The sequence below is a fragment of the Abramis brama genome, assembly GCF_963993115.1.
Source record: "Abramis brama genome assembly, chromosome: 2".
NCBI lineage: Eukaryota > Metazoa > Chordata > Actinopteri > Cypriniformes > Leuciscidae > Abramis > Abramis brama.
In genome coordinates, this window is record NC_139964.1 from 50,223,249 (window position 1) to 50,251,186 (window position 27,938).

At 36.9% G+C, this 27,938-nt stretch overlaps 2 protein-coding genes across 5 annotated transcripts in view; both read right to left on the reverse strand.

Annotated features, from left to right (window-relative positions):
• The window catches only part of tmem131l (transmembrane 131 like), a 57,840-nt gene extending 57,133 nt beyond the window's left edge, over positions 1-707 (reverse strand). For 3 of the 4 annotated variants that reach the window (XM_084105667.1, XM_084105665.1, XM_084105666.1), the window contains exon 1: positions 233-433. In XM_084105667.1, coding sequence (XP_083961793.1) covers positions 233-341 — 109 coding nt within the window. In that variant the 5' untranslated portion in view covers positions 342-433. Of the gene's footprint in view, positions 1-232 lie in introns of all 4 variants that reach the window. The other variant, XM_084105664.1, reaches the window with a different exon arrangement.
• Positions 708-2,521: 1,814 nt separating this feature from the next.
• Positions 2,522-27,938, reverse strand: part of mnd1 (meiotic nuclear divisions 1 homolog) — a 48,080-nt gene continuing 22,663 nt past the window's right edge. The window contains exons 7-8 of the mRNA XM_084096672.1: positions 4,592-4,636; positions 2,522-3,285 (exon numbers count right to left, since the gene is read on the reverse strand). Of these exons, the coding sequence (XP_083952798.1) occupies positions 3,179-3,285; positions 4,592-4,636 (152 nt within the window). The 3' untranslated portion in view covers positions 2,522-3,178. The remainder of the gene's footprint in view (positions 3,286-4,591; positions 4,637-27,938) is intronic.

The window sequence follows — 27,938 nt, forward strand, 5'->3', positions numbered from 1 at the left end:
ACGCTCAAGCAGTCTGTCTTCAGATTTGAATCAAAAGACAAATCCTTATGCAGATAGACAGACGAATGAAACTAGAATAAAATAGATCAGCTTTCGGGTGAATATTGTGTTCTTATAGCATAACGAGTGCACTTGAATACTTGTCAAATCAGCCCTCGGCAGTTCCTCCGACATTTTCACACTCGCGTTGCATTCGTGAACAAACTAAATAAGGCGAATCTGTCTCCCTCACCTTGAAACTGAGCTTCTCCGTGTTGAATGTACGGCAATAACAGCTGTAGGAGTCGCAGAAGCACATTAATCCATGTTTTTCTGTGTGTGAAGTCCCTTTGGCTCGCCATGCTGGCTGTGTTGAGCTCCCTGGCTTGGCTTCACTTCTTTCTCTTTCTCTCACTCACCCGTCACCCTCCCTCCTTTCTCAGCAGTGCCTATGCGAGTGTGAGAGTGTCGCCCACTACAGCCAGACAAGCCATCTACACTCTACAGACCAATTCGCATTTCACACAGCACAGACAAACGCAAACAAACAAGTTTTCCGTTGGATTTAGAATTTTCTGAAAAATAACTGTCATGTTCACACTGCCCCAACAGACACAGACAAACGCTGACTAAACACATTCAGTCGGGGAAAAACAAACCCCGACCAACGCCAACGGGGCACACTGAGAGTTGACGGACTGTGTTGTTGTCCGGTTCGTGAGCGAATCGTTCTTTTGAACCGGTTCTTTTCAGTGAACCGGTCGAACCAGGACACTACATCGGACTGAATCGCTGATCCACCACAACTACTCACTTTCGGATATGCCCGACAGTCCCTCTGAGCTCTGACTCGAAATAAACCAAATATACTTCAGTAAATCCAACAGAATGTGCATGTTTCTTAAGTATTTTGTTGAACATCAATAAGTGTAACAAAATAAAACATGTTGGAAACATGTTTATCACATAATTACAGTCTTTTCACTGTATTATTTTAAAAATTGGAAACACAATGGAATTGATTGTAAAACCAAACAATTATTATTATACTAAAACATTATTTTCAGGAAGAGCTAATTTAATTTCTAAGTAAGTTGATATTTGACGTAAACTCTAGCCAACGTTTTAAAGGGTGCAAAGTAAACGTTTATAATGTGTTAATCATTGGCTGTTGAACTGTTGAATGATACGATACAGAGAACCGATGAGCTGGAGATACTGAGCATACGTGATGGCACCGTCTGTAAACCATAGACTGTAAAACCGAACTTTCTTTCGGCCATCTGCATGCTGTGCTGCTGATACATGAGCACAGGTGAACCTGGGACTCAAATGAGGGGCCGAATGCGGCGAAATGTACGTTTATTTAATAACAAATAAAATAAAAGTGATGAAGACCAGTTTATTCACTTTATAGGCTATTGTTTAGACATGTAAAACATCTGCGTTTGCACATCGCCTGTACAGGGTTCATTTGCAAAGCGTACATGTAAGAAAGTTATCCAAGATGATAATGACGACGTTATGATTACAAATGAATTTATCTTTATCCGCCTGGATGATAGAATTTACGACATTACGTGAGGACGTTAAAGAACTGGTGAAACGTTTTTTTGAACCGGTTCATTGAAACGAACTGTCCGAAAGAACCGGTTCGCGGAAAAGAACCGGACTTCCCATCACTCGCATCGATAGCAGTGTAGATGTGGAGAAATGGTACACTTATACTGTTTAGATCACATTGCTATATTTCTATAACATTCACAAATAAATGGAAGGTCAATTAACCCTTGAGATATCCAATATTTTGGTCATTGGAAAAAAAAATGGACAAAAATATTACATCATTGTTAAATATTACACCAATTATGGAAGCCAATTTCCATCACACATAAAAAAAAAACATGCTTTTGTAAATTATAATCATGACTTAAAAAGTCGAAATTATGACAGTCATATGATGAAAATTCTAAAGTCACATTTATGTCTTAAAAAGTCAAAATTGTAACGTCAAAATACCAATTACTCAAGACTTGTGCCTTGGTTTCCTGTTTAAATGTACTTGATTATGGATTAATAAAACTTGTTTAAAAATATAAACCCTTAAAACATCCAATATTTTTGTCATTAGAAAAAGATGCACATTAAAAAAATCCAACTATGTACATGTATTTTTGAAGCATTCCTAACAAGAAAAGCACAGAAATATGCAATTGCAATCAATCATTTTTTCCCCCCACCGATTTAACTAATCTACTAAAGCTTTTTATGGACCTTGTTTTTGTGTAAAATTGTTCTATTAACATAATATATTGATTAATAGACGTTATTTTAAATGATTACAACTATTTAGGAAGCACTCATATTTTAAAACTGTACTTCATCACAACATTACTGTTGAAATGAACAAGCATTAATTATTTTCAACAAACTTAGAACCTAATGGTACAGGTATCAATATATGTGTGTGTGTGTGTGTGTGTGGTGTTTTCATGCATTTAAATGTAGTTATGATGTTGCAAATTGATAGGACATTCCAAAATGTGCTTAAACGTGCATTTATTAGCCACTGACCATTTTTCATATTTACAGCATACAAAAATGTGCCCTTTGAAAAAGTGGCCACTAATAAAACCAAAATGCAAACAAAAAAAATCATCTGAATTGAAATGAACAAGAATACTTTATACAGAAACATGCATGCTTTTGCTATTAGAATTTTTTTCATAAACAATTTTAGCTTACTTCAAACGAACTTTAACCTGTGATTAATTTCCTTGAATTGACCTTTGATGTGCACCTCAATTCATTATCCTAGCACCAGTGAAGCTCAGTTTCTCTATCAACACGAGTCCAAACAGTCAGTATGGTTATCGGGTGCATCTCTGAGCAGCCAAGGGTTGACACAACACCTTCTCCGCTTACACACCGGGAGCAATTTTACCATCGTTTATCCATTTATGCTGACAAATCAATCTTGAAGTTTGCCTTAGACTAGACAAGGTTCAAATTTCAAGGGTGGGGCACTCCTGAGAATTGACACCGCACTCTTCGCAATGTATATAGCTCACAGCTTTGTCTTGAACATGCAGAACTGAGAACAGAATGTAAAACAAACTGATGTAAGTGAATAAAGCTTGATTGTGCAGTGTTGAACAAATCAAACAATCACTAGATCCAAGAGGCTGGGAATTTTTGGTCAATTAATATAGTCAAAGTCCTCTGGTATTCCAAAAGCTTTGTCCAAGTGGGTGTTCTCGAAGCCAAACTTCTTCTTTGCCCAGGATTTGATTGCAAAAACATTATCTGGAAAAGAATGAATGTGAAACATGACACACACATATGACACAAAAACCAATTCAGATGAATTATGAATACTATTCATCTCAGTCATTGTGCAACAAACCCAGCCCTTTTCGCAGACTGTGATGACGCATTTCCAAATCTATAACAGTATTTCATATTTGAATTAAAAAAAAAATTATATACATTTGTAATGCTATGCTTTGTGTTAACAAAAAAATAATTAATGCTCACAATGCATTAATGTATTAGAATCGTTTCTAATACAACGGCTGAGGGAGTGACATCTTTCTCTACAAAATACAAAAATACAAAAATTATGTTTGCTATATTTGTCGTCTCGCATTTACCACTATAGAAGTTTACACAATTATAACGACATCCGGTTCTGATAATCCTGGGAATGTGAAAAGGGTCCACTGTGCAAACAGCAAGACAGTTAAGTGTAATTATACATTTGAAGAAAACAGGCACTGATTTTGCCTTTTAATACAGAGATTTTACATCTGAAATGCTCATAATTCAGTTAAATCATCTATTGCATTAAATCTACTGATATTATCAGGGTTTTTTTAGGGATAAGCTAACAGTAAATCATTTCCGCATACAAACCATTCCATCTATGAGATCATTAGTAAAACTTACATGTGTTTGCGATTCCCTAGTGTACAGTGTACATTGTGTTTGACTCTTGGCTGAAATATGATCTATTAAATGTAAACAGAACATTAAACCCTTCCCATTTTGCATGTCTGCAGTTTTCCGAAACATGCCTGCACCAAAGGTTTTCGTACACTGCTCATCTGAGACTACTTTTGTAGTTACGTTTGCAGAGTGCATAAAGGAATTTCCATCTTGAAGTTAAGTGGTGTGCATGTCTGTGTCTGCTGCATTCCACAAAAATCATGCCTGGGAATAACCAAGGGTTTGTACTGCACAGCAGTCAGGAGTTATAAAAACACGCAAGTTAATTTCACTCAGCCACAAATAAGACTGGGACTTTGGGCCACGGTATCAAAATCAACAACACTTCTGCACCAAACCAATATTTGAGAACGGGCCAACAGTGATCACCTTCACAAGCAGACAAGATGGTCGGTCGTGATATTTTCTTTCATTAGACAAAGAACAGTCTGAGACAACTATATGTGCTAGAATAATAAATAATATATGTGCAGATCTAAGGCTGGACTGATCTTAGACCGATCTGACAAAACTGGATTCTCAGGATTGTCTGTGGCCTACATTTCAGAACCTGTGGACGCATCACATGACTTGACAGGAGGTGTGAGGCATGCAAATGACTTACCCGTCCACCTAGACACGGCCTCTTTTGCTGTAATGTTGGCCTTACCTATAAAAAGGATGAACATGTTAGCAAGGCCATACTTTTCAGGTTACATTGTGAAGTTCAGAATTTTAATCATAGCTTTTCATTTTTGATAATAAAAAAAAAAATCCTTTAAATGTAGTCAGTATTTGACAATGTCATATTCATTCATTCATTTCAGTCTATATATATGTTAGGCATGTGCCGGTATCAAATTCTCATGCTGCAATTAATTGTTTGAGCTTTTATCACGGTATACAGTATTATCACAATATTTTAATGGGGGGGTTTCATAAAAAAACAAACATTTTTAATGTTTTTAAAAAAAACAACTTGGATCACAATAGGTGTAACTGTAGAATTGTATTAAGTTTAGTGACAACATGTTACAATGTTTACATGGTACAAAGACTGGTAGGCTACTCTTTGTATTATTGCTTACAATTTTCACGATTTCAATTCAGTTCTTGGGATTTGATTTCAATCTTGATTCAATATTGACTCTTTGGATAAATATTAGGTAGGCTACAGTAGATAGACTACATGTTCATTTTTCTCAAGAAAAAATATATCTCACATAATAATGTAAAAATACAGAGAGCCCAATCAGTTGGTATTATTAAAGGTTAAAAATAACAAATTAAATGAAATATAATGCGGTTTTCATTATATAGCAATGTAATCACACAAGTAAAAATATAATAAATATGTAATATAGTGCACATATTTAGCAAAATACTCCTCTCTATAGCAATTTTTTCTAGTCAACTAACATGCTGGTCATTAAATGGCTTTCCTGAGGTAAATGCAACGTTCTGTGACATAATTGTTCACCTGCAGTTTTATTGACCTCTTTCAGTGGCTGAAAAACACTGATTGATTGATAATATTTATGAGGCATATATAACTTTCGTTAAGTCGTACTGTATCTTTAAATAATTGGTAACAGATGATCGGTTTACTTGAACTGAGGCGCTACAGCGATCTGTCACGTCACATTTACAAGTGCCAAAACGGTATTTATTGTCTGAATTTCTTAATAAAATGGACAGAACCTGAGAGCTGATAATTTTTTCATAACAAAAGTAACCTGCTCTGTCTAGTCTGTCGGTGTCAGTGTCCTCTTTGCTCCGCGATTTTTCTCTGCGTGAGAAAATGGATGTGTGGCGCGAGAGCGTGTGAAAAGTGTAAATTGCGTGAGTCTCAAGCTGAATGCGTATAGTTGACAGCCCTGCTTTTAGAAGGTGGATAAATCGTCAGCAGCGTTCCTCCTTCCGCCATGCTTCTTCCCCATGTGAGGATTGTTTACATTAGACTAGAGTGCGCACTGCGCCGCATGCACACTGTGCTAATACATGTGGGGATTGTTTACATCAGAGCGCGCACGTGTTTTTGCGCAGCATACACGCAGTGGTTTTTTTAAGCGGTTTATGGAAAATAAGCTAATACGCGTTCTAAAAATCTACATTTGGATCTATTATTTTTCACGGTATTTTGAAGCACACGATAACAATATTGTGCATATTCATTATCGCGATTTATCGCATTACCGAATACCGGCACATGTCTAATATATATATATATATATATATATATATATATATATATATATATAGTGCGGCTTAGTGGGTAGCACCGTCCTCGGTTCGAGTCCCTGCTGAGTCCTTTCTGTTTGAAGTTTGCATGTTCTCTCTGTGTCTGTGTGCGTTTCCTTCGGGTATTCCGGTTTCCCCCACAATCCAAAAACATGCAGTATAGGTGAATTGAAGACTCTAAATTGACCGTAGGTGTAAATGTGTGTGTGATTCCCAAGCCGTGCAATGGCCTGGTAACCTACCAAAGAAAAATCATTGCCAAGAAAATTCATGGGCGTAGGGCAAGAGATGGCTATAGAATGACAAAGAATCAGCTTTGACTGTTAGCTATATATATATATATATATATATATATATATATACACACACATACACACATATAATTTGAACATCAACATTTAATAAAAAACTATTTTTAGTTGACAAAATAAAATTAAAGTGAAAAAACAAAACAAACAAATATATTTTCAACAAATATATAAACATACATACATATATACACATATATACATATAGTGAGGAAAATAAGTATTTGAACACCCTGCTATTTTGCAAGTTCTCCCACTTAGAAATCATGGAGGGGTCTACCGAAATTGTCATCGTAGGTGCATGTCCACTGTGAGAGACATAATCTAAAAAAAAAAATCCAGAAATCACAATGTATGATTTTTTAACTATTTATTTGTATGATACAGCTGCAAATAAGTATTTGAACACCTGAGAAAATCAATGTTAATATTTGGTACAGTAGCCTTTGTTTGCAATTACAGAGGTCAAACGTTTCCTGTAGATTTTCACCAGGTTTGCACACACTGCAGGAGGGATTTTGGCCCACTCCTCCACACAGATCTTCTCTAGATCAGTCAGGTTTCTGGGCTGTCGCTGAGAAACACGGAGTTTGAGCTCCCTCCAAAGATTCTCTATTGGGTTTAGGTCTGGAGACTGGCTAGGCCACGCCAGAACCTTGATATGCTTCTTACAGAGCCACTCCTTGGTTATCCTGGCTGTGTGCTTCGGGTCATTGTCATGTTGGAAGACCCAGCCTCGACCCATCTTCAATGCTCTAACTGAGGGAAGGAGGTTGTTCCCCAAAATCTCGCAATACATGGCTCTCCTTAATACAGTGCAGTCGCCCTGTCCCATGTGCAGAAAAACACCCCCAAAGCATGATGCTACCACCCCCATGCTTCACAGTAGGGATGGTGTTCTTGGGATGGTACTCATCATTCTTCTTCCTCCAAACACGTTTAGTGGAATTATGACCAAAAAGTTCTATTTTGGTCTCATCTGACCACATGACTTTCTCCCATGACTCCTCTGGATCATCCAAATGGTCATTGGCAAACTTAAGACGGGCCTTGACATGTGCTGGTTTAAGCAGGGGAACCTTCCGTGCCATGCATGATTTCAAACCATGACGTCTTAGTGTATTACCAACAGTAACCTTGGAAACGGTGGTCCCAGCTCTTTTCAGGTCATTGACCAGCTCCTCCCGTGTAGTTCTGGGCTGATTTCTCACCTTTCTTAGGATCATTGAGACCCCACGAGGTGAGATCTTGCATGGAGCCCCAGTCCGAGGGAGATTGACAGTCATGTTTAGCTTCTTCCATTTTCTAATGATTGCTCCAACAGTGGACCTTTTTTCACCAAGCTGCTTGGCAATTTCCCCGTAGCCCTTTCCAGCCTTTTGGAGGTGTACAATTTTGTCTCTAGTGTCTTTGGACAGCTCTTTGGTCTTGGCCATGTTAGTAGTTGGATTCTTACTGATTGTATGGGGTGGACAGGTGTCTTTATGCAGCTAACGACCTCAAACAGGTGCATCTAATTTAGGATAATAAATGGAGTGGACGTGGACATTTTAAAGGCAGACTAACAGGTCTTTGAGGGTCAGAATTCTAGCTGATAGACAGGTGTTCAAATACTTATTTGCAGCTGTATCATACAAATAAATAGTTAAAAAATCATATATTGTGATTTCTGGATTTTTTTTTTTAGATTATGTCTCTCACAGTGGACATGCACCTACGATGACAATTTCAGACCCCTCCATGATTTCCAAGTGGGAGAACTTACAAAATAGCAGGGTGTTCAAATACTTATTTTGCTCACTGTATATATATATAGATAGATAGATAGATAGTCAACCAGAATGCCTATTACCACCGCGGCAAAAATAAACCAGTCGCATTTCAAAGTCATTTGCGAAATGACCGCCAGGTGGCGCAAAGGGATATTGTGCAAAACAGCAGCAATTGCCGCATTTTGGGGTTAATATCAATTAACAGTAAGGATGAAATACTACAACTATGGTAAACACAATAGAAAAAAATTTTAGAACAGAAAAATAGAATCAAAAGTTAAAAATAGAGACGACAACATTATAGCCCATATTTCATATTGTCGACGTCGGTGGGCAACATAAGCCTAGGCTATTCCCCGGGGGAGCAGCGCGATAACAAAAACACAAATTAACAAAAATAACAAACAAAAATAAATTAGTTGCAATGAAGCTGATTATTTTTACTATTCTATTGAGGAATGAGACGAATGAAGAGTGTTTCTCGCTCGTGTGAGCGAACACTAACTGCTGGACAAACAAACCTTTGGGCATTTCTCCATAAATAAATTCGTGGCCGAGTGGTAGAACTTAGGTTTCGATCATTTTAGATGACACGGGTTCAAATCCCGAACAAACATGGACTACTGTAATTTTTATATTATTAATGCAGAGAGATTTGTCTATTTCTAAAACTCTGTTACACCATATCGTTTTTTTTTGCTTATATTTATAAAATAAAATTACCATGCATTTCCATTTTACACTAAGAAACAAATATTATCCAACAGAATGACTAAATTTGCATCTGTATAATAATTCCGATCGTAATTTCAAAAGCAGTTCTGTAAAAAAAAAAAAATTATAAAAAAAATAAAATAATTATATATATATATATATATATATATATATATATATATATATATATATATAGAGAGAGAGAGAGAGAGAGAGAGAGAGAGAGAGAGAGAGAGAGAGAGAGCGAGAGAGAGAGAGAGGATGTATTTTTAAATAAAACTAAATTATCTCAACATGGGTTTTTTTCTCGTCTTCATTATCATTGGCGAAGTAAAACTCTTCTCTAACAGACGTCTGTGTCAGTAAATTTGTTGATGACATTGACAACATCTTATCTGCTAGATGCAGTTGTTGTCTTGTTAAACTTTCGACTTTGCAGATCCTACATGTGATTTGTGAAACTGAACAACTCAAAGTGCAGCAGATGGTTGTACATCACGCTAGCTAGTCTCTCTTCCACAGAGTCCATAGATTTTCTTCTAAGACAGTTAGCAGAGCCACTTTGATATGTAATCCATCAAACTGAATGTGCTGCCCAGACCACTTCAATTTCAGAGCTAGATTAACAAATGCTCAAAAGCCACTCCAACGCTTTGGGTCAAATTCAATCTGGAAAAAAGGTAGATCTGCAGTCTTAATGCCTTGTGTTCTCCCTGTGCATACTGACTTGACAGGAGCAGATGGACGACGCCGCAGAGCAACAGGGCAATAGAACAGGTCAGGTGGTGAATGTAAATAAATATAAAGACTTAAATAAATATAAGAGCCTCAAAAGTCACAACACTGGGGAGTGGAGATATAATAAATATTTTCCATACAAAAGAACATGAGGGTTGGAAACTGAAAATAAGAACTTATAAAAAAAAAAAAGTACTGTAATCGACTGATGCACAAAAGGTTTTGGAACGTGCATTCTTCTGCAATGCAGACTTAACACTGTAATATAATGCGCTGACAATGTTTTTGAATTGAAAACTGCTACTGAATACAGAGCAGGAAACATACAGCAAATTAATCCAGTGAATCCAAAACAGAGCACAGCAGTCCTTTCCTAAAATAATGACTCAAATAATAATGACTTTACTGGATCAAAACCTAAAATTTACATAAACCCGCCCCCGGGAACGTGATTTATAGATTATCAAGACAGAATATGCTAATCAATGACTAGAAGATAAATACACATAAGCTACATAAATTCATCAACTAACCAATCACAAATGTTGTCTACATGTTGTCACTTCTTCTTGAGTCTCTCCATCTTTGAACATAAAAGGCTAAAAGGTTTTGAAATTTTCAGGACACAAGCTGTTGCAGCAGCTCATTTGCATTTAAAGGGATAAACACAAAAACTGTGTGTTTTGGTCACCCTCAAAAAGTGACAATTTTAACATGCTATATAAAATATATGTGGGGTATTTTGAGCTAAAACTTCACATACACATACATCAGACTTATTTTACATCTTGTGAAAAGGGCATTATACCACCCCTTTAATCAATCAAAACTATTGAGCGCACAAAGTCAGTTTGATTTATTTTATTATTGAAATGCACTCATCATTTAGCAATTGAACAGAATTTCTTTTTTTCCTTTCTCAAAAGAACTAAAAGAAGGATTTATAATCTGAATATCATGCTTGTTATTCAATGAAAGGCACTAATACATTTGCTTTTATTAGCACATCTACAAAGCGTAATGACAGCGCTGCCATGTTCAGCACCTCAGAATTAATCAGGGTTAAGTGTAGCGCTCAAGGCTCAATCTCAGCAGCCCTCTGGTACTGACTCCACGTCCCCCGGGTGTCCCAACTGGGACTCATACCAGTAACCTTTTGATAACTTGCGTGGAGCCCTCGCTCACTAAAGCGGAGAAAAAAATAAAACCTTCAAGATCAATTAAGTTGCCCTTGAAAATAAATAACTGTGAAATCTCTTTTCCTATGCGGTGAAGATTAATACATAATCTAAACACTAACAGGGCGATTAGCACTTGTTATTATCACCATGAAGGAGTTTATTTTGTGAAAACAACCAACTGACTGAACATTCCCTGCTTACTATATGGCTACTTAAATAAATACATGGACATGAAATATTGATGAGTTTTGAATACTGAATATTCTATGTGAGAAAAAAGAGATTCTTGATCCTGAATGTCCAGAGACAATGAGCAAAATCTCAGCTTTCCGTCAAAATCAGTAGTGCTGGGTGGTGTACCGGTTCATACCGAATACCGGTGTTTATTTTTGTTATGATATGAATTTTTAAAATACCGCAATACCAGTGTATGTCGCTTTAATAACGATCGGAACGCGGCGCGACACTGTTTGAGAGGGTCCTTTCACTGTTGCACTGTGGTGACGCACGTGTTACTAAGGGGCTGTTTACACCTGGCCACTTCATGCGTTTACTCAGATCGGATAACTATCTGATTTATCAAAACGATTCCATTTACACCTGGTCACATAAATGTGTTTTTGCGAAACGGATTTAAATCCGATCTTCAATTCCCGCGCTATATATGCAGATTTAATGGAGTGCACGTCACCGAAAGCAACAGATATGAGCTGCATTTTATTGATCATCAGCTAAAATTTCAAAATCAAAGACCGCAATAAGAGAAAGCAGTAACAGCCCTGGTAAGATCATTTCGTTTCTCTACTTTTAATGATGATGATTGTGTGTTAAGCGTCTCACTTTCACTTTTGATTTGCGATAGTTTGCACGTTGGCTTAATGAATATATGCTCAGCTTCTCATCTGCGGTGATGCGTGTTCCAGTACCGTCGTCATAACTGGCTATAACATTACATATAACACGCTCTCACACGTTTATTTTTTTAGCATTTTTGGGAGGAGTACAATTTACATATGTGGTTTCAACAACCAGATGCATTTACACTTTTCCAGTTTCGTCTGTAATGCGTCTCAGACCACCTCCTGAAGTGGTTTGAGCGATCGGATTCAAATCCGTCTCGAATGCGTTTCGGAGGGCATTTACACCTGGTCTTTTCACGATCGGATAGCTATCCGGTCACAGAAAACACATGAAGTGGCCAGGTGTAAACAGCCCCTAAGCGTGACTTTGAAGATGGCTAGGTTAAACTATAATTGATAGCTGTCAAATTATATTACAGTGTTTCCCATACATTGGTTCACAATATCAACACAGCCTTTTGGAAAATCTGTTTGTGGTTGGCATTGACATCGTTGAATAAACATGAGCACTGCACGTTTCAAAATCAAAAGGCGGCGCGGGTGTTTTTATATGAATGTATGTGAAGTTAACTGACGGTCTTTAGAAAAGCTTCTTTGTTATTACGATTGAATCTTTCTTTATCTTTCCTGATAAAGCAGCGTTTATGAGCGTTGCTGCTTTGTGTACAGCCGTTACCGGGGAAACCGCTATTTCTGCTGCTCCTAAAGCGCCTCTTACACCCAATCATGCTTGGGGGGAAAAAAACGTCTTAAACCGTGAAACCGGTGTAATTTAGAAAAATACCGTGATGTGGATTTTTGGTCATACCGCCCAGCACTAAAAATCAGCATAAAATAAATTGACATGAAATATTGTTAGGTGTTCAAGCACGAAGTGCTGAAACCCTAATGTAATTGTAAGGATTTTTATTGTTATTCTTCCAGCGTAAAACTGATCGTGCAGACCAAACCGTAAGGCCCAGAGACTTGAAACTTGGCCAGATGGTAGATCTCAATTTGGGGAGAGACCGACAAGGTATGACCCATTTTGGCCAATAGGAGGCTCTACAGCAATCAAAAACATGAAACTGCTCATAACTCCTAAACCATTTGTCGTAGATCTTATATTATTGGAATCCTTGGCTCAAGAAGAACAAATCGTATATTAATTTTCGTCCGATTTCAGTAGAAGTAGAAAGTAGAAATTTCGATTCACGGTCGCCAAGTGTGATAAACTCCCAAGATCATCTAACTGCGTGACGTAAATTACATTAATGGCACAGCTTCACGTTCTTTTGTAATTTATTTGCATTAATTGTGTTAAATTACTTTAACGTGTTAAGGATTTTGAAATTAATCACATGCGTTAATGCTGACAGCACTACTTTTTACACATTGGCTTAAAGTGCTTGAACCCCAAAAATTGTTAAAAAAAATAAACACTGTTTTTTTAGAATCCTTAAAAAAAAGCTGTTTTCAACATTGATAATAATAATAAATAAATAAAACTTTTTTATGTGGCACTAAAGAAGTAATGGCTGCTGATAATTCAGCTTTTCCATCACAGGTATAAATTACATTTTAAAATATAATCAGATAGAAAGTTATTTAAAATAGTATGGGTATTCACATTACTGTATTTTTACCACATTTTTGATCAAATAAATGCCTTGGCGATTTCTTCAGCTGCACCCATTGCCAGTAACGCTTCCTTTCCACCCTCTCTTTTTGATGGGGCTTTCAATATTTGGAAGTCACAGGGTCTAGTTACAATTGATCAGCTATTTATTGATAATAATTTTGCTTCATTTGACCAACTTAAAAATAAATTTACTTTGTCCAATTCACATTTATTCCAGTATTTTCTAGTTCGGAGCTTTGCCCGTAAACATTTTCCGGAGTTCCCCTCTGCCCCTTCTAGTGGTGTCTTGGAGTGTATTTTAGACCAGCATAAATGTATAAGGGGTGCCATTTCAAAGATTTACAGTATAATAAATGACAATCAAACCCCATCTAGCAGGTCATTCAAATCTCTCTGGGAGCAGGACTTAAGTATTTTGTTAGAAGATGAAACCTGGCACACTATCTTAAAAAGGATACATTCTTCTTCAGTTAGCTCTAGGCATAGGCTTATTCAATTTAAGGTAGTGCATCGTATTCATTGGTCTAGGGTGCAACTTGGCAAGATACAGGGTTCCTACACAATTTTCATTTCAAAATTCCATACTTTTCCAGACTCAAATTTCCAGACTTCCCTACAGATTTTTCCGACTATATTTAACTTTTTCTGATAAATTGTTTTAAAATTCAACTGCTAACAAGTATGTTACATTCTAAAGATTTAGTATTGGCATTTTTGCCTTTTATTAGGATAGGAAAGTAGCTAGACAGGAAGTAAGGTTGGAGAGAGAGGGGGGCGGGATTGGGAAAAGTCCATGAGCCAGGACTCGAACTCGGGTCTCCCGAAGCACAACAGCGTGCAGTACATGCCGACGCACTTACCCACAATGCTATCGGCGCCGACAAGTATGTTACACTCTGAGTCAAAACCTCTATGTAGGCTATCATGTTAAATTTGTAAATTTGAAAATTGTAGCTACTGTTGCTCGTACAAGTCAATTTAACACCAAATCCAGTCAAGTTCAAAGCACAGCATTTTATTAAAACTCCAATGCTAAAACAATGTTAAATCAATGTTATTCATATTTGTAATTTTGTACATTTAAATATCTGTAAACCCCTACAGAAACAGAAGGGATGTTCATGTACAATTAACCAGAAAATTTGAAAATAGAGCTAAAGTCAATTGATCATGTCATGCACTCCCTTATCTGTTGCTGGTTTGAGTGCTGTTGCTGGTTTGAGTGCTTTGAGTGTTTGAGTCCCTTATCTGTTGCTGGTTTGATGCGCGCACTTGTTCATTTAATGAAGGTCAAAATACAACTGTTTTTGGAAAAAGACAAACTTGTGTAATAGGAATAACGTTACACGCATATTGAATTAATTCCCTGGTCATAATAGATCACTTAACAACAAAACACAATCTAATCTTAATGATTGCGTGCTCCCTCGATATTTTGCTTATTTGAAATAATTTTGGGGGGGGGGGGGGGGATTTTTAGTTGTGTCTCAGAAATTCTTACCACAGTAATAGATCCCAACCCATTGACAGCTTTATTTGGGGTCCTTCCGGAAAATGTTAAACTTACAGCTTTAGAGAGGGATAATATTGCTCTTTGCACACTGCTGGCTAGACGACTTATACTAATTAATTGGAAGCTGCCATCTCCTCCAACCTACCGTCAGTGGGTTTTTGACCTACTTTTTGCCCTCAAACTTGAAAAGATTAAATTTGGAGTTAGAATGAAACCCGATCTTGTCTTGAAATCTTGGAGCCCTTTTTTAGATTATTTTAAGGAGACAAGCTCTGGATAAGACATTTTTTTCCCTTTTTTACATTTTTTTTTTTCTGGTTTATTTAGTTGTTTATATGTATATGCATATGTTACTGTGAATATATGTTCATTTTTATGTGAGTATTTATTATGCTTGTTTAATTTTTGCTTTTTTCCCTCCATTTAATTATGTAACAAACTGATACTTGTACTGTGCTTGAGATGCTTTTATAAAAAAAATAAATAAATAAATAAATAAATGCCTTGGCGCCATAACCAACTTCTTTCAAAAACATTTAAAAAAAATTACCAGAGAGATAAATGCAATAATGGGATTGAATCTTGAGTGTAACTTTTTAAAAAAAATGTACTTGGCCATTTCTCCTACAAATATAGACATAGACCTTTTTAACCCCCTGGGGTCGGCGGTATCGCCGGCGATACCAGCTCGCTTTTTTTTTTATCAGTTTTTTTTATCAGATTCATTTTGCTCTGTTGACTTTGATATTACAAACAAGTTTCATACATCAATCGATTCTGTTAAATGTGTATTATTTTTGTGTATACTCACTAGGGGTGTCCCCGACTATGGATTTTCATAGTCGAATCAGAATCGTCATGTCTTGCTTATAGTCGACTAATAGTCGAATCATGTGTATGGGGGTGGGGCTGGGGCTGGGGCTGGGGGCGGGGCTTTAACATTTCAAAGCCACGATGTACAGAAAAATCACACAAAGATATAGAAGAAAATGTATAAAAACATTTTGGATCAATAAAACTAAGAAATAACATAAATAACTCCAGAAAGGCCACAGACAGGATTTGCATTTCACATACAAATCAAATTAAATCGGCTCTATACACCACAACATCGATAAACCGAAAAAATAAACAATTAATTTACTAAATTAAATTAGAACAGAATATACCTTTCTAATAAATAAAAATACAAAACGAAATAAATCAGAATCAAGTCACAAGATGAGCAAATGTGTGCAAAATGCCTAAAGTGCAGGGGAACATATTCAAAACACAAGCCACAAATAGTTAGATTAGATAACCCTGACAGATCAATAAATAAAATAAAAATAAAGAAATTATTAAAATAACGATAGTAGGCTAGCCAATTTTCAACTTTGTCTTTTTAACTGCAGAAACAACAATAAATGCTAAACTGGAGTGGCAGTCTTTTTAGCTAAAAATGTTCACACTCACAGCATCCAAAAATCAAATTAGAACCGGCTAAAAAGTTTTGAAATCACTTGTACCCTACCTGATCGAGAGAACAAATCCAATCTTTCACTCTGTCTGTGTCCGTTGGAGTCTTTTCAAATTGTGCGCGCGGATAAAATACATTCTAACGTGAAACTTGTTAATGTTGGCCGGCAGAAGTGCGATCATGGTTTTCCTGATGCTAAATCCAGTCTTGGAGAATATCCTTTCTGACGGTGTACATCCATACTTTATATTTTCTTATCCCAGACATTGTTATTTTAAAGATTTAAATCCTTGCCGCCAAGACGCTCCTCTGTCGGTTACGGATTGAAAGTGAAACTTAAATCTGTCACGCGGACGCGGGGTGTTTGGATGTATTTACGCACGTTAAAAAATATTTATTAAAAGCTTATTTCTTTGCACATTTTTATATACAGCATTATCATAATAGGCTGAATATTAACATATTGACAGAAAACCGGTAGTTCTACTTGAAGTCAGACATTGAGCGCCCTCATATAGCCAAAGTGGCATGATCCTCGTTTCATAACACCTCTGCAAAGATTCGACCATGAGATCGGTAGTCGAATCAGGCTCCTCCAATCGAAGCATCGAATCTTCGACTATTTGGGGTCACCCCTAATACTCACAATAAAAACAAAGTGTTGTGCTTTTTGCCAAATAAAGAAAAATAAACACAAAGCGAGTTCTGCCTTCTCTCTGTCAGTGAAGTCCATTCTGAAACGCGTCCGAAAATGAACAATAACTCAGCGAATACTCAGTCAAACAGGCATACAGACACACAGGCATGAAGCTTGAATTCTCTTCTTTTAAATGAAGTAATTTATATAAAAAACAAATATTCTCAGTTCATGTAATCTGTAAGAAAAGAGCGAGATGTCAGTTGTTCTCATCTCATCTAATTATTTTTAATGTGACCCCGCCCACGGAGAGCGCGCACTATTCAAACGCAAATGACTGAGGTAATCCATGCAAACCTGTGAACGCCCCCATATCAGCTCGAGAAAACACAAGTTTATTCAGATCATTACTTGTTTACACTGTCTCGCAGCGCTGTGAGGAATAATAATAATGGAAAATGTACCTCAGAAGTGCGGGTATTTCGAGGAGCAAGGATCCGACTGAGCTGAGGAATACTGTAGTAAGTTTTTTTTCCTTCTCAAGTGAATCGCGTTTCTGTTTGTGAATGAATGAACGGCAGAGATGCGTGCTGTTTACCACAGCTCGCAAAAAGACAGTTTAAATTTAAATTGCGTTTCTGTGTGTGAATGAATGATGATGTTTTAGCAAACTGTATTGCTATACTGAGATGAGTAAAAATCGACTGAAATATGTTGAAATAAAATGTAGGCTATTTGTATAAGCAACGTATTAAACTGCAAATTAACATTTATATGCTCTAATATTTCATAAAAACAACGTTACAGTCAGGCGAAATATGAAAGACAACATTTTGTTGACTAGATTTGGGTACAGTTTTTACTGTAGAATATACTGCCACATCAAATAAGCTTTTGTTTAGCAATTTCTGCTCATATGTTATATATACTATTTTTGTCAAAAATAAAGTCATCAACTAAGATGTTAGCTGTTCCAATGTTGGCTATATTCAAACTAATGAATACATATGATAAAATGTAGGCCTATAATAATTTTTTTTACAAAGAAAGAGTACACTTGAAATATTGTTGAAATTGTAATTATTGTTGTAATTGTAACCTTTTTGATAAAATAGCAAAACATATTTACAAGATAGATGTAAGCAAAATCTTAAATGGTCAATATAAGTCTTCTTCTAAAATATATCTTTTGTCCTTGCATTGTGGCTCAGTCAGTGTCACACCTGAATGAATGGCTCATTATGCAGAGTGGGTGGGACATTGTATTCTCAGGTGTAAACCACTCCTCGTTCAAGCAACTTTCATTTTTATTTTTTTCAATAACCACACATAAACATTATTCTCTTAAAAATACAAACATGTACATACATGTTACTTACATATTATGGTAGCCCCGTTTGTGCTATATAGAGTGAATTTACACCTTTGCCATTAACATGTTTATAAATAACTGAAAAAAGCACAAATGTCAGGGCATGTCAAAACATCCCAAGGGCCCCAAAAACACCCTGGTCCCCAGAGGGTTAATCCATGTTCTGTGTCGGATATGTTGTGATCCTTAAAGGGACTATGTGTAGCTTTTTAGGTATTTTATTATCTAAAATCAATATTTTTATTCATAAATATGCCCTCAATGGTGTACAAATACCTATGCCAATGATCAGACTAATCCTCGTAAACGAAGAATTTATTATCTTTATATACATGGGACGGGTAGGTCCACGGAGGCTTCCATGTAGTTCCGCCATCTTGAAAAACTATAATAGCAGAGAGGGACAAAAAGTACTAGGCCAACGCGTTTCCACAATGCGTTTTCGTTCAGAACCAGCGTCACGTGACTGAAGCCAGCAGAAGCGGAGGAGCAGAGCAGTGAGAGGCGCTTGTCACTGCCGCGGCAAGTTTAAAAGGATGCACTGCACGGTTATTTATACACCGTTCATTCATACATATGCTGAGTCACAGGATGAGTCCTCGTCGTCGAAAAAGTCCAAAATAGACCGTAAAAGGAAATGTGACCGGAGATTACAAAAACAAGGGTTAATGTCGGGATAGCTAATGCAGGAGAAAGCTTTCAAAAGAGACACTGAAGTTGCCTGCTTTCTTCTCAACAGGTAAGTCAATGTTACGGTCTTAATTACAAGCTTTTTTTTTTCATTGCTTGGTTGTGTACTTTATTATAAAGACAGTAGAACATTTATAGTTAAAAGTTAAACAGGCTCTTTGATGAATAGCAGCTATTGAGTAAAGTAACGTTAGAGAAGGCTCTGATGATGATGATATCTAACAATGCACGTACTTCAAAAAATATAACGAGTAAAGAAGGCATTACTACTAATTACCATAGTTAATGTTTTTCACAGTCAGTAATTCATACTGTAACATTCTTTTTTTCGTTGTTTCAAGTTTCAGTTTGTTTTAAATAACAAACCTGTTCACCCGAAGAAAAACTCAAAGTGCTATTATAAGACATCCTGTCATAGCTTTTTGGTACATAACGGCTACCGTAGATGCAACGCACATTTGAAAAAGTGAGGCGCTGGAGAGCATTATTCGTTTGAATGCAAAATACAATTTCACCACTAGATGGGAGAAATTCCTATACACAGTCCCTTTAACATAACTTGTAGAATATGACCGGCACCTAAATACTAATGAATGTAACATACAGGGCGGGATTTAGGGGGCTCCTGGTTTGGGCCCTACCTACGCTTCAATTGACCTCAACTAGAACATCATTATGGAGTAGCACATAGGGGTGTGACGATAACCTCATCACCGCAATATCGCGTTAATGAGATGCCTACTGCGGTGTGAGGTCATCACCGCACTTTTTTTTTTTTTGCTGAAAGTTACAGGAGTGCATATAGTGTGTGATATGAACTATAAACACATTAATCTTTGCTTATAATTTACTGTATTCCGCGAGTCCTATGTTCAAGGGCTTCTGGAGAAAAAAAAACGCTTCCTGCGCAAGGGAGGGACAGTCCATTAAACATATGGGGGATTTATTTTTGTGTGTGTCTGATTATTATTAATTAACTGCTAGGTTTCAGTACTTGTGATGTTTACAGATAATGTTCAATTAAATACACACAGACATAGGCATAAAAGACAAAAGCATAACGTAAACAGTTGGAGTTAGATTTTAATTGCAAGTAGCGATACTTCTCTTATGTGGTATAGGCAATAACAGTTGACGGCGCTAGCCGAATGACATTATTCAAAAACTGGCCACGAATCTAGTGTCTAAGCCAAATACTGTGTCGCCTATTTGTGCACATTTTGGCTTTGAGGCAGGTGACAAGGGGCAGCTGTTGAATTTGGACAAGGCAGTATGCCGTATTTGTCGCACAAAAGTATCCGTCTCACGAGGAAATACCACTAATTTAAGATCACATCTTAGAATTAACCATCCTGTGGCGTTTGCCGGACTTGGGTGCAGCACACCTACCTTAGGCCGGCGACACACTGGCTACATGGCGTGAGCGTCTCAGCTGCGTGGCGTGTCCGTTTTTATTTTGGCTCCCATGTTAACAGGTTAGAGCTTGCACACTGCCTGCGTGACACACACATCTCAGAACGAAATATTCTGTAGCCTATTTTGTGTCAATACTGCCGACGTTGTCTTTGCTGCTATATATTTATGACGCAGCAAAGACAACGTCGGCAGTGTTGACGGCAAAATAGGCTACAGAATATTTCATTCTGTATTAACAGGTGCAGTATTTGAAAATCGATAATATTTTTTAAAATTACATTTATATTTGCATTTGTCAAAACCTAGACACTTTCAAACATCAAAATGACATTTATCAATATGTATTCGTGTCAAAATGACATATAAATATCTTTTCCTATTCTATTTGCCTGGAAACGCTTCCAACACGCTTGCGTGTCGCGTGAAAAATAGGCGTCGGTTCTATTTCTAGCATGCACGCGTTTTCCACGCGGCGCGTGTCACACAGGTAGTGTGCAAGCTCTAACCTGTTAACATGGGAGCCGAAATAAAAACAGACATGCCACGCAGCTGAGACGCTCATGCCACGCAGCCAGTGTGTCGCCGGCCTTAAGTAACGTTAAGCCTACAACCTCAGGCCAGCAGCGACAGTTGGGAGTCTCCGAGGCCTTTGCGAGAGGTGCGAAGTACCAAAGAGGCATTTATTTAATATAAATGTTCATTTGTTTAATAAATAATACTGCTTTATAATTATTCATTTCCATTGTCATTTACAAGCTACATGCGTTCTTGATCGCGTCTGCAGTTTGTGACGCGGCCGCAGGTGATTTTTTTTTTGGGGTGGGGGGTGGGTTGTCAGTTTGACCGCCAAACCGCGAGATTTGTTGCTTCTTCACCGCGGTAAGAAAAAATCCCATACCGTCACAGCCCTAGTAGCACAAAATACACAAAAATTAAAATAGGCTTTGAGGTTCCTAGAACAGTTAATACGCAACATGCCTAGCCTAGTCAAAGTTTGGATGTAATATTAAATAGTCATTATAATACAATAATATTCAGGAGCAATAAAGCCAGAGATTAGCTGTATTTTTAACAGTTCTTTTTTTTTTTTTTTACAATAATTCGGCTACATTTATTAAACCTTTCGCCAGTTGCTCTTTCAACGGCTTCTGATTGGCCCAAATCACTTCTTAAGTCGGCGTATTCTGACCTTGTACGTACAAAACACCGGTAATCTTCATTCCGCGTTCACACAGCGCATAAACTGGTAATTTACTGGTAATGTTACAACTTCGCTTACTGGTAAATTGCTTACTCAATTTATCCAGAATCATGCAGCTCTAGTACGAGTATGTAAATATGTAAGTCTATACGGTGCTCTTTGTCCTGTTCTTTTAATTTCTTAATTTTTTTGGAACATTTTGAAAATTGTTTGAAAAAAGAAAATTCTTTTTTTTTTTTTTTATCTTACCAACTCTTTTAAATGGTAGTGCATTTAGGATACTTTGGTTTCCCAGGCCCTGTTTACACCTGGTATTAAGATGCGTTTTGGTCGATTGAATCACAAGTAGATGAGGGAGACACATCCTCTTTTACACCTGTTGTTTTAATCTGTCTCTTTTGTCCACTTTCAACCACTTCTGTCCTGATTTCTTTGAGGAGAGGGTCTATGGGTGGGTAAATGTATGGTTTTTTTTTTTCAGATCTTTCAAACTAATGGACAAAATAAGCTCACACATTTTACATATGAACATGCCCGGAGACGACGGAAAAACATGGAGAGCAGCAGCTTTTTCGTTTTCACCCCGTTTACACCTGTCAATATTTGACCCCTGAATGCTGTAACTGGCCAATCAGAATCAAGCAGTGCTCTGAAACAAGATAGAAGTAATTTACTGGTTGACAACGGCGTACCTCCAAGTTGTTAGAAAACACATGCTAATTCGTTAATTCCTTTCCAGCGTACATCCTCTATAGCAACACAACAAAATGCAAGTTGAGACAAGCAATGACTGAACTAAAAAAAAAAAAAAGAACCTTTAAAGTGTACAGCCACGTTAACCATGACAAACACACCAAAAACAAAAGAAATACCCTTTCAATGTCACTAGCACTAGTGCATATATTCTAAATGGGGATCATGAATCCTACACCGAATAAATACAAATGTTTTGTCAGTTGCCTGACATTTGTGTGTGATTGTGTGCTCTGTGCTCTTCTGTTAAACATATTTTTTAGAAAATGGCACCTCAGAGAGACGCAATAGTTCAGACTGTCTGTAAGCCAATTTTAAATGTGATTAAAATATAAACATAACAACAAATCCCCAGAGGCAGAGAAAGCATTGAGTATTTCAGCAGGGACAACTAACATTTTCACAGCATTTAAACTGGAGGGGTTGTTAGAGAGACTGCAGGGATGGGGTGATGAACACAGTGGATGAAGTAAAGAGAGGTTACAAATGATATTTTCTCTCAAGAGACATGAGTCATTATCTCCACCAGCGCCTGCAAGAGATGATTACTCATGGCGATGGGTCAGGAATATTATAACAAGGCATTGAACATTTGTGTAGAACTTTAGCTGTGTTTTGGTTGCAGGGTTTCTACAGTATTTAAAATCAAATTTAAGACTTTTTAAGACCTGCACAACTAAAATTAATACCACGTCCATACAGAATAAGACCATATAATCTCAAAATAAATAACTTAATAACTTAATACAGCTTTTCAGCAAAACAAGTTTTAAAAAACTCAAGACATTGAGTGTTAATACTAAATAAATATATATTGAATTATATTGTGTTAAATTATGTTTTTAGCCCTTCCATCCTGTGACAGGAAATCTCAAGATTCAGCTTTTTGTGTAACAGAAATGCCAATAATATCTAGAAAAATAGATTGTAGGCATAACATGGAACATTTAATTATAAACAAGCCTAAAAACCAGGAGTCTTAATGTAAAATGTCTGCAACAGTCGATCATAAGCAATCGCATGGCATAAATCATGAATCCAGCAGCCTGTAGAACGTACAGCGGTATAATTTTTAATTCGATATGTTCAGCCCTCACATTTAATTCAATTCAATCACAAACTTTTGAAGTTTAATAATGACATTAGGTCATTTCACCATTTTTGATAAAATGACAATTAAAGGGATAGTTCCCCCAAAAATGAAAATTACCCCATGATTTACTCACCCAAGTCATCCTAGGTGTATATGACATACTTCTTATTAAAAAATATTTATATTTTTATAGAGTTATTTAAAAAAATGTCCTGGCTCTTCCAAGCTTTATAATGGCAGTGAATGGCTTTATATTTTTTGAAGTCCATCAAAGGCATCCATCCATGATAAAAGTAATCCACACGGCTCTAGGGGGTTAATAAAGGCCTTCTGAAGTGAAGCGATGTGTTCATGTAAGAAAAATATCCATATTTAAAACTTTATTGACTAAAATAACTAGCTTCCGGCAGACGGTCTACGCAAGTTGACTTACGCCAAAAGAGTAACTCTTGACGATGTATGACGTAGGATGTAGGAGTAGCGTAAGCTCTCGCAGTTCAAACAAACAAGACTGGGCAACAAACTCAAGTTCCTCCGACATTTCTCTTTAAAAATTGTCGTTTTAGACTTCTAATTCTTGACTGGTGTTTTGTTTTGCTCTATCCTCTGCGCTTCCGCGTTTGTCATTACGTTGTGCGTCAGGTCAAGTGTTACTTGTAAGTGTTACCGTAAATCGATGCGTACGGCTGTCTGCCGGAAGCTAGTTATTTTAGTCGATGGGCTAATTTTCATGGGCTAATCATGGGCTAATTTTCATTTTTGGGTGAACTATCCCTTTAAGACTTTTGTTCATTCCATTTAAACGCAAAGCATGTAATTTTTTTCGCTGCTAGGGGTCACTAACCTCTTACAATAACAAAGGCGTAGTTTGATGACGCAACATTTGCTAAGAATTATGGATCTTGTCGTCAACGTCAAGCCGACCGATCTAATAATGTTTATGGATGAGTAAATACATCGATGTTTTTATCATGACTGTGATATGAAGCAGTTCGGGATTGCTAAGAGACAGCTATCATCTAAAATATAAAAGGAATAAGGACATTTCATTCTACCGAACCACATGCGAGTGCAGAATTACTACTTACAGGTCAGTTTATTAGACAAATTAAACTTGTGAGGTAACGCAGCACTGTTTCACTTGGTCTAACATTACACTATCACACTAAACTGCATTTGAATCTGTTGAAATGTATGTGTTAGTTTGTCTGTATGAGACTAGCAGTAAGCTAGATCAACATTAGAATAACATAGATCATATTCTAACATTTTATCATTGAACTATAAAACATTGATTAGTTTTATGTAAATGTGCTCACCTGTTTAATAAAGTACATGTAGGAGCGGTCGAAGTCTCGGACGTGGAGCTCTCGTTTATATACTGTCTATGGGAGCTCTCGGCATCTCGAAAACACCGCGCTGATATTGATTCTCGTTTTAGTTCTCCCTTTTTTATCCAAAGTCTGCTTGCCATGGTCCATAATGTTTGAACGAAACAACAACAACGTGCAGATAGACATTGCGAACTACACAGTTGTCCACGTCTGTCGCCTTGGTTACAATAAGAGGGCTCTGGTTGCTATGGCAGTATGAGCGGAAACCAGGGACAACGCGGATATGACGCCATTGACGGCGACAAAACGGAAATAAAGAAACGTGACGTGTCTTCGAATTAAATTACAAATTTCTCCTAGTTTGAAAGTTGTTGGAAACAGTCGGGATAATGTAAGTACACAGCTAAAAAAATATACAACACAGATATAGTGATTTTTGCTATTTTTAAAGCAAAAAAGTTACATATTGTGCCTTTAAGGAATTTAAAACTTTTTATAACTTTAAATTTGATACAACTTAATTTAAGACATTTTGAAACTTTTTAAGGACCCGCGGGATCACTGTGGTGGTGACAAAATCAGTTGGTTTTGTATGTGTGCATTGAGAAACTGCCAGGTGCTGAATACATCATGCTGTACAACAACAAAAAGATGTTGATTAGTTCGCTTGACTAGAGAGCTTTAAATTGTTAGTGGAGGTGCATTTAAAGAGATACACAATTCTCAAATAATTGAGCAAATGGAGAGGATTTTTAACTTCCCTCTATGGGAAGTTTAGTCTCTTAAATCATCTCCTTTAAAGCACTGTCGCGACAGTCATCAAAACACCACCAGTGTAAAAATTTGCTGCCTTCAACAGTAAATTTCAAGACATTCACAGTCAGTTTTTAGACTACTTGTGAGCACTGTTCCCGTTATTATGCAGAATTCTGCAGACAGTCTGTAGCTGATTCTTTATTGTGCTAAAAGTGTTTAGTCAGAATACAGCAGATGATTGCTTTAAAAAAGTCACAGTAGAAAAAATGCAATCAGCTACAACAGAGGATCTTTACAATGGACAAACTAAATATAGCAGTGAAATCCTTCTGGGCTCTTTGCACAGCAACTCAATGAGTGAATGTAGACAAACACAGATCATGCTTATAGGATGACAAAGCAGTCTGTGCTGATGTTTTTAAGAAATTGAGTGTCATGGGGATTTAAATATTAAGAAATATCAAAACTTCCTCTTTTAAGACAAGGCAGAGTGCAGAGTGCAGAGTTTAAAACAAGCCTCAGGGCTTACACACATTGACCCCCTTTTTTCTATGACTCTTGCTATATAAGATAGGGATGCACAATACCACTTTTTTTCAGACCAAGTACCAAGCGTGTCAAGTAACGAAGTACAAATACTTTGTTACCTTACTTAAGTAAAAATGTTGGGTACCTATACTTTACTGGAGTAATTATTTTTCAGCAGACTTTTTACTTCTACTCCTTACATTTTCACGCAATTATCTGTACTTTCTACTCCTTACAGTTTAAAAATAGCCTTGTTACTCCTATTTCATATCGGATTGTTTTCATTCCGGCTTGTCATCGTTAAAAAAAAAAACATATCGCGCCATTCGGATAGAGTGAATTTGATTGTGGTTGGATGAGAAGTATAAACATAAACCATTCCGACACCCTATTGCACATGACACAAATCACGTCACACCCCAACACTGGACATAGCAGACGTATGTAGCCAAGTACGAAGATGTCCGTGGCAGAGACTCAAGAAGAGAACTCGGGCGAAATGTCCCAACTAAGCACCAGCGAGGAGGATGGTAGCCAGGAAGACCAGCCAACCCTTATATATCCCTGGCCGTACCTGGAAGAATTTTTTGAAATGGTTGGATGCAAAAACAACTTTAAAATGCGCTGCAAGCTCTGGGCACCCAAGTACCATGAGCTAATGGCTTTCAAAAACTCGCTGTCTAATTTGAAAAAGCATATTGAGGTAAGCTGAAAGTTTGTTATTATCAGTCGATTATTGACAAAATATTGTAGTAACATACTAATGGTAAATTTGCAATGTTTGCTATGGCTAGGTACATGCCAAGACATGCCATGGTTTGCTTGCCAGCAGTATAGGCTATGATTCAACGTTGCAAGTTTGTTTGGTGGGCTCTGTGTGAGATTTGAAATTCGACTTTAGCCAAATGTTATTTGAGCTTATGTTATTACTATATGCAATATTTGTAAGTTAACTGTGCAAAGCTATAGTCTACAGCTTGTTGATAAAGCATACTAAGGATAGGCATGATCCTGTCTGTGTATGAGAGTGTGTGCGCCTGTGAGGGGCAGGCCCTATGGGTCCTTGTAAAGAGGTAATAGGCCCAACTATAGGGGTGGGAATCTCTAGGCACCTCACGATTCGATTTGATTATGATTCAGAGGGTTGCGATGCAATGCTAAAACGATTATCAATGCATCTTTTTTTTTGTGTGTGTGTTACTACTTGGTACTTTTAAGTATTTATAATGACCCATAAATAATTTACTTCCAATATATTTTATTAATAAAACAAATGGAAGTGATTTGGCAAGTCAACTGTAAGGTTACATTTGCCAGCATATGTCCCAACATTGCAAAGAACCAACAGGAAAAGAAATGTGTGCCTGTACAAGCAGCATACTTGTAGTAAATGAATACATTACAAACTTCAGCATATTCTGAATCTCTAACATAAAATAATAGACTTCTATCTAACATCCTACTGTTATGTGCAATGAGCAATGTAATCCTTCAGACAAAAAAAAACAAACAAAAAAAACTATAGAAAAAAATATAGAATGATGTACCAGCTGTTCTAATACAAAAATAATGCTTGTGGACTTACGCATATTCTGAATAATTAGTAACATACAAAGCTGCTCTTATACACAAATGAATAATAAAGAGTCTAAGACTTATGACTTGAAACTGTTGCTGTATACCACAATCAAAAACAGCTTATACAAAAAAAGTAAATGAACATCTGCAGAGAGCAGAGTCAAAATTTAACTTTTTGTGACTAGCATTGCACTGATACACACAGTG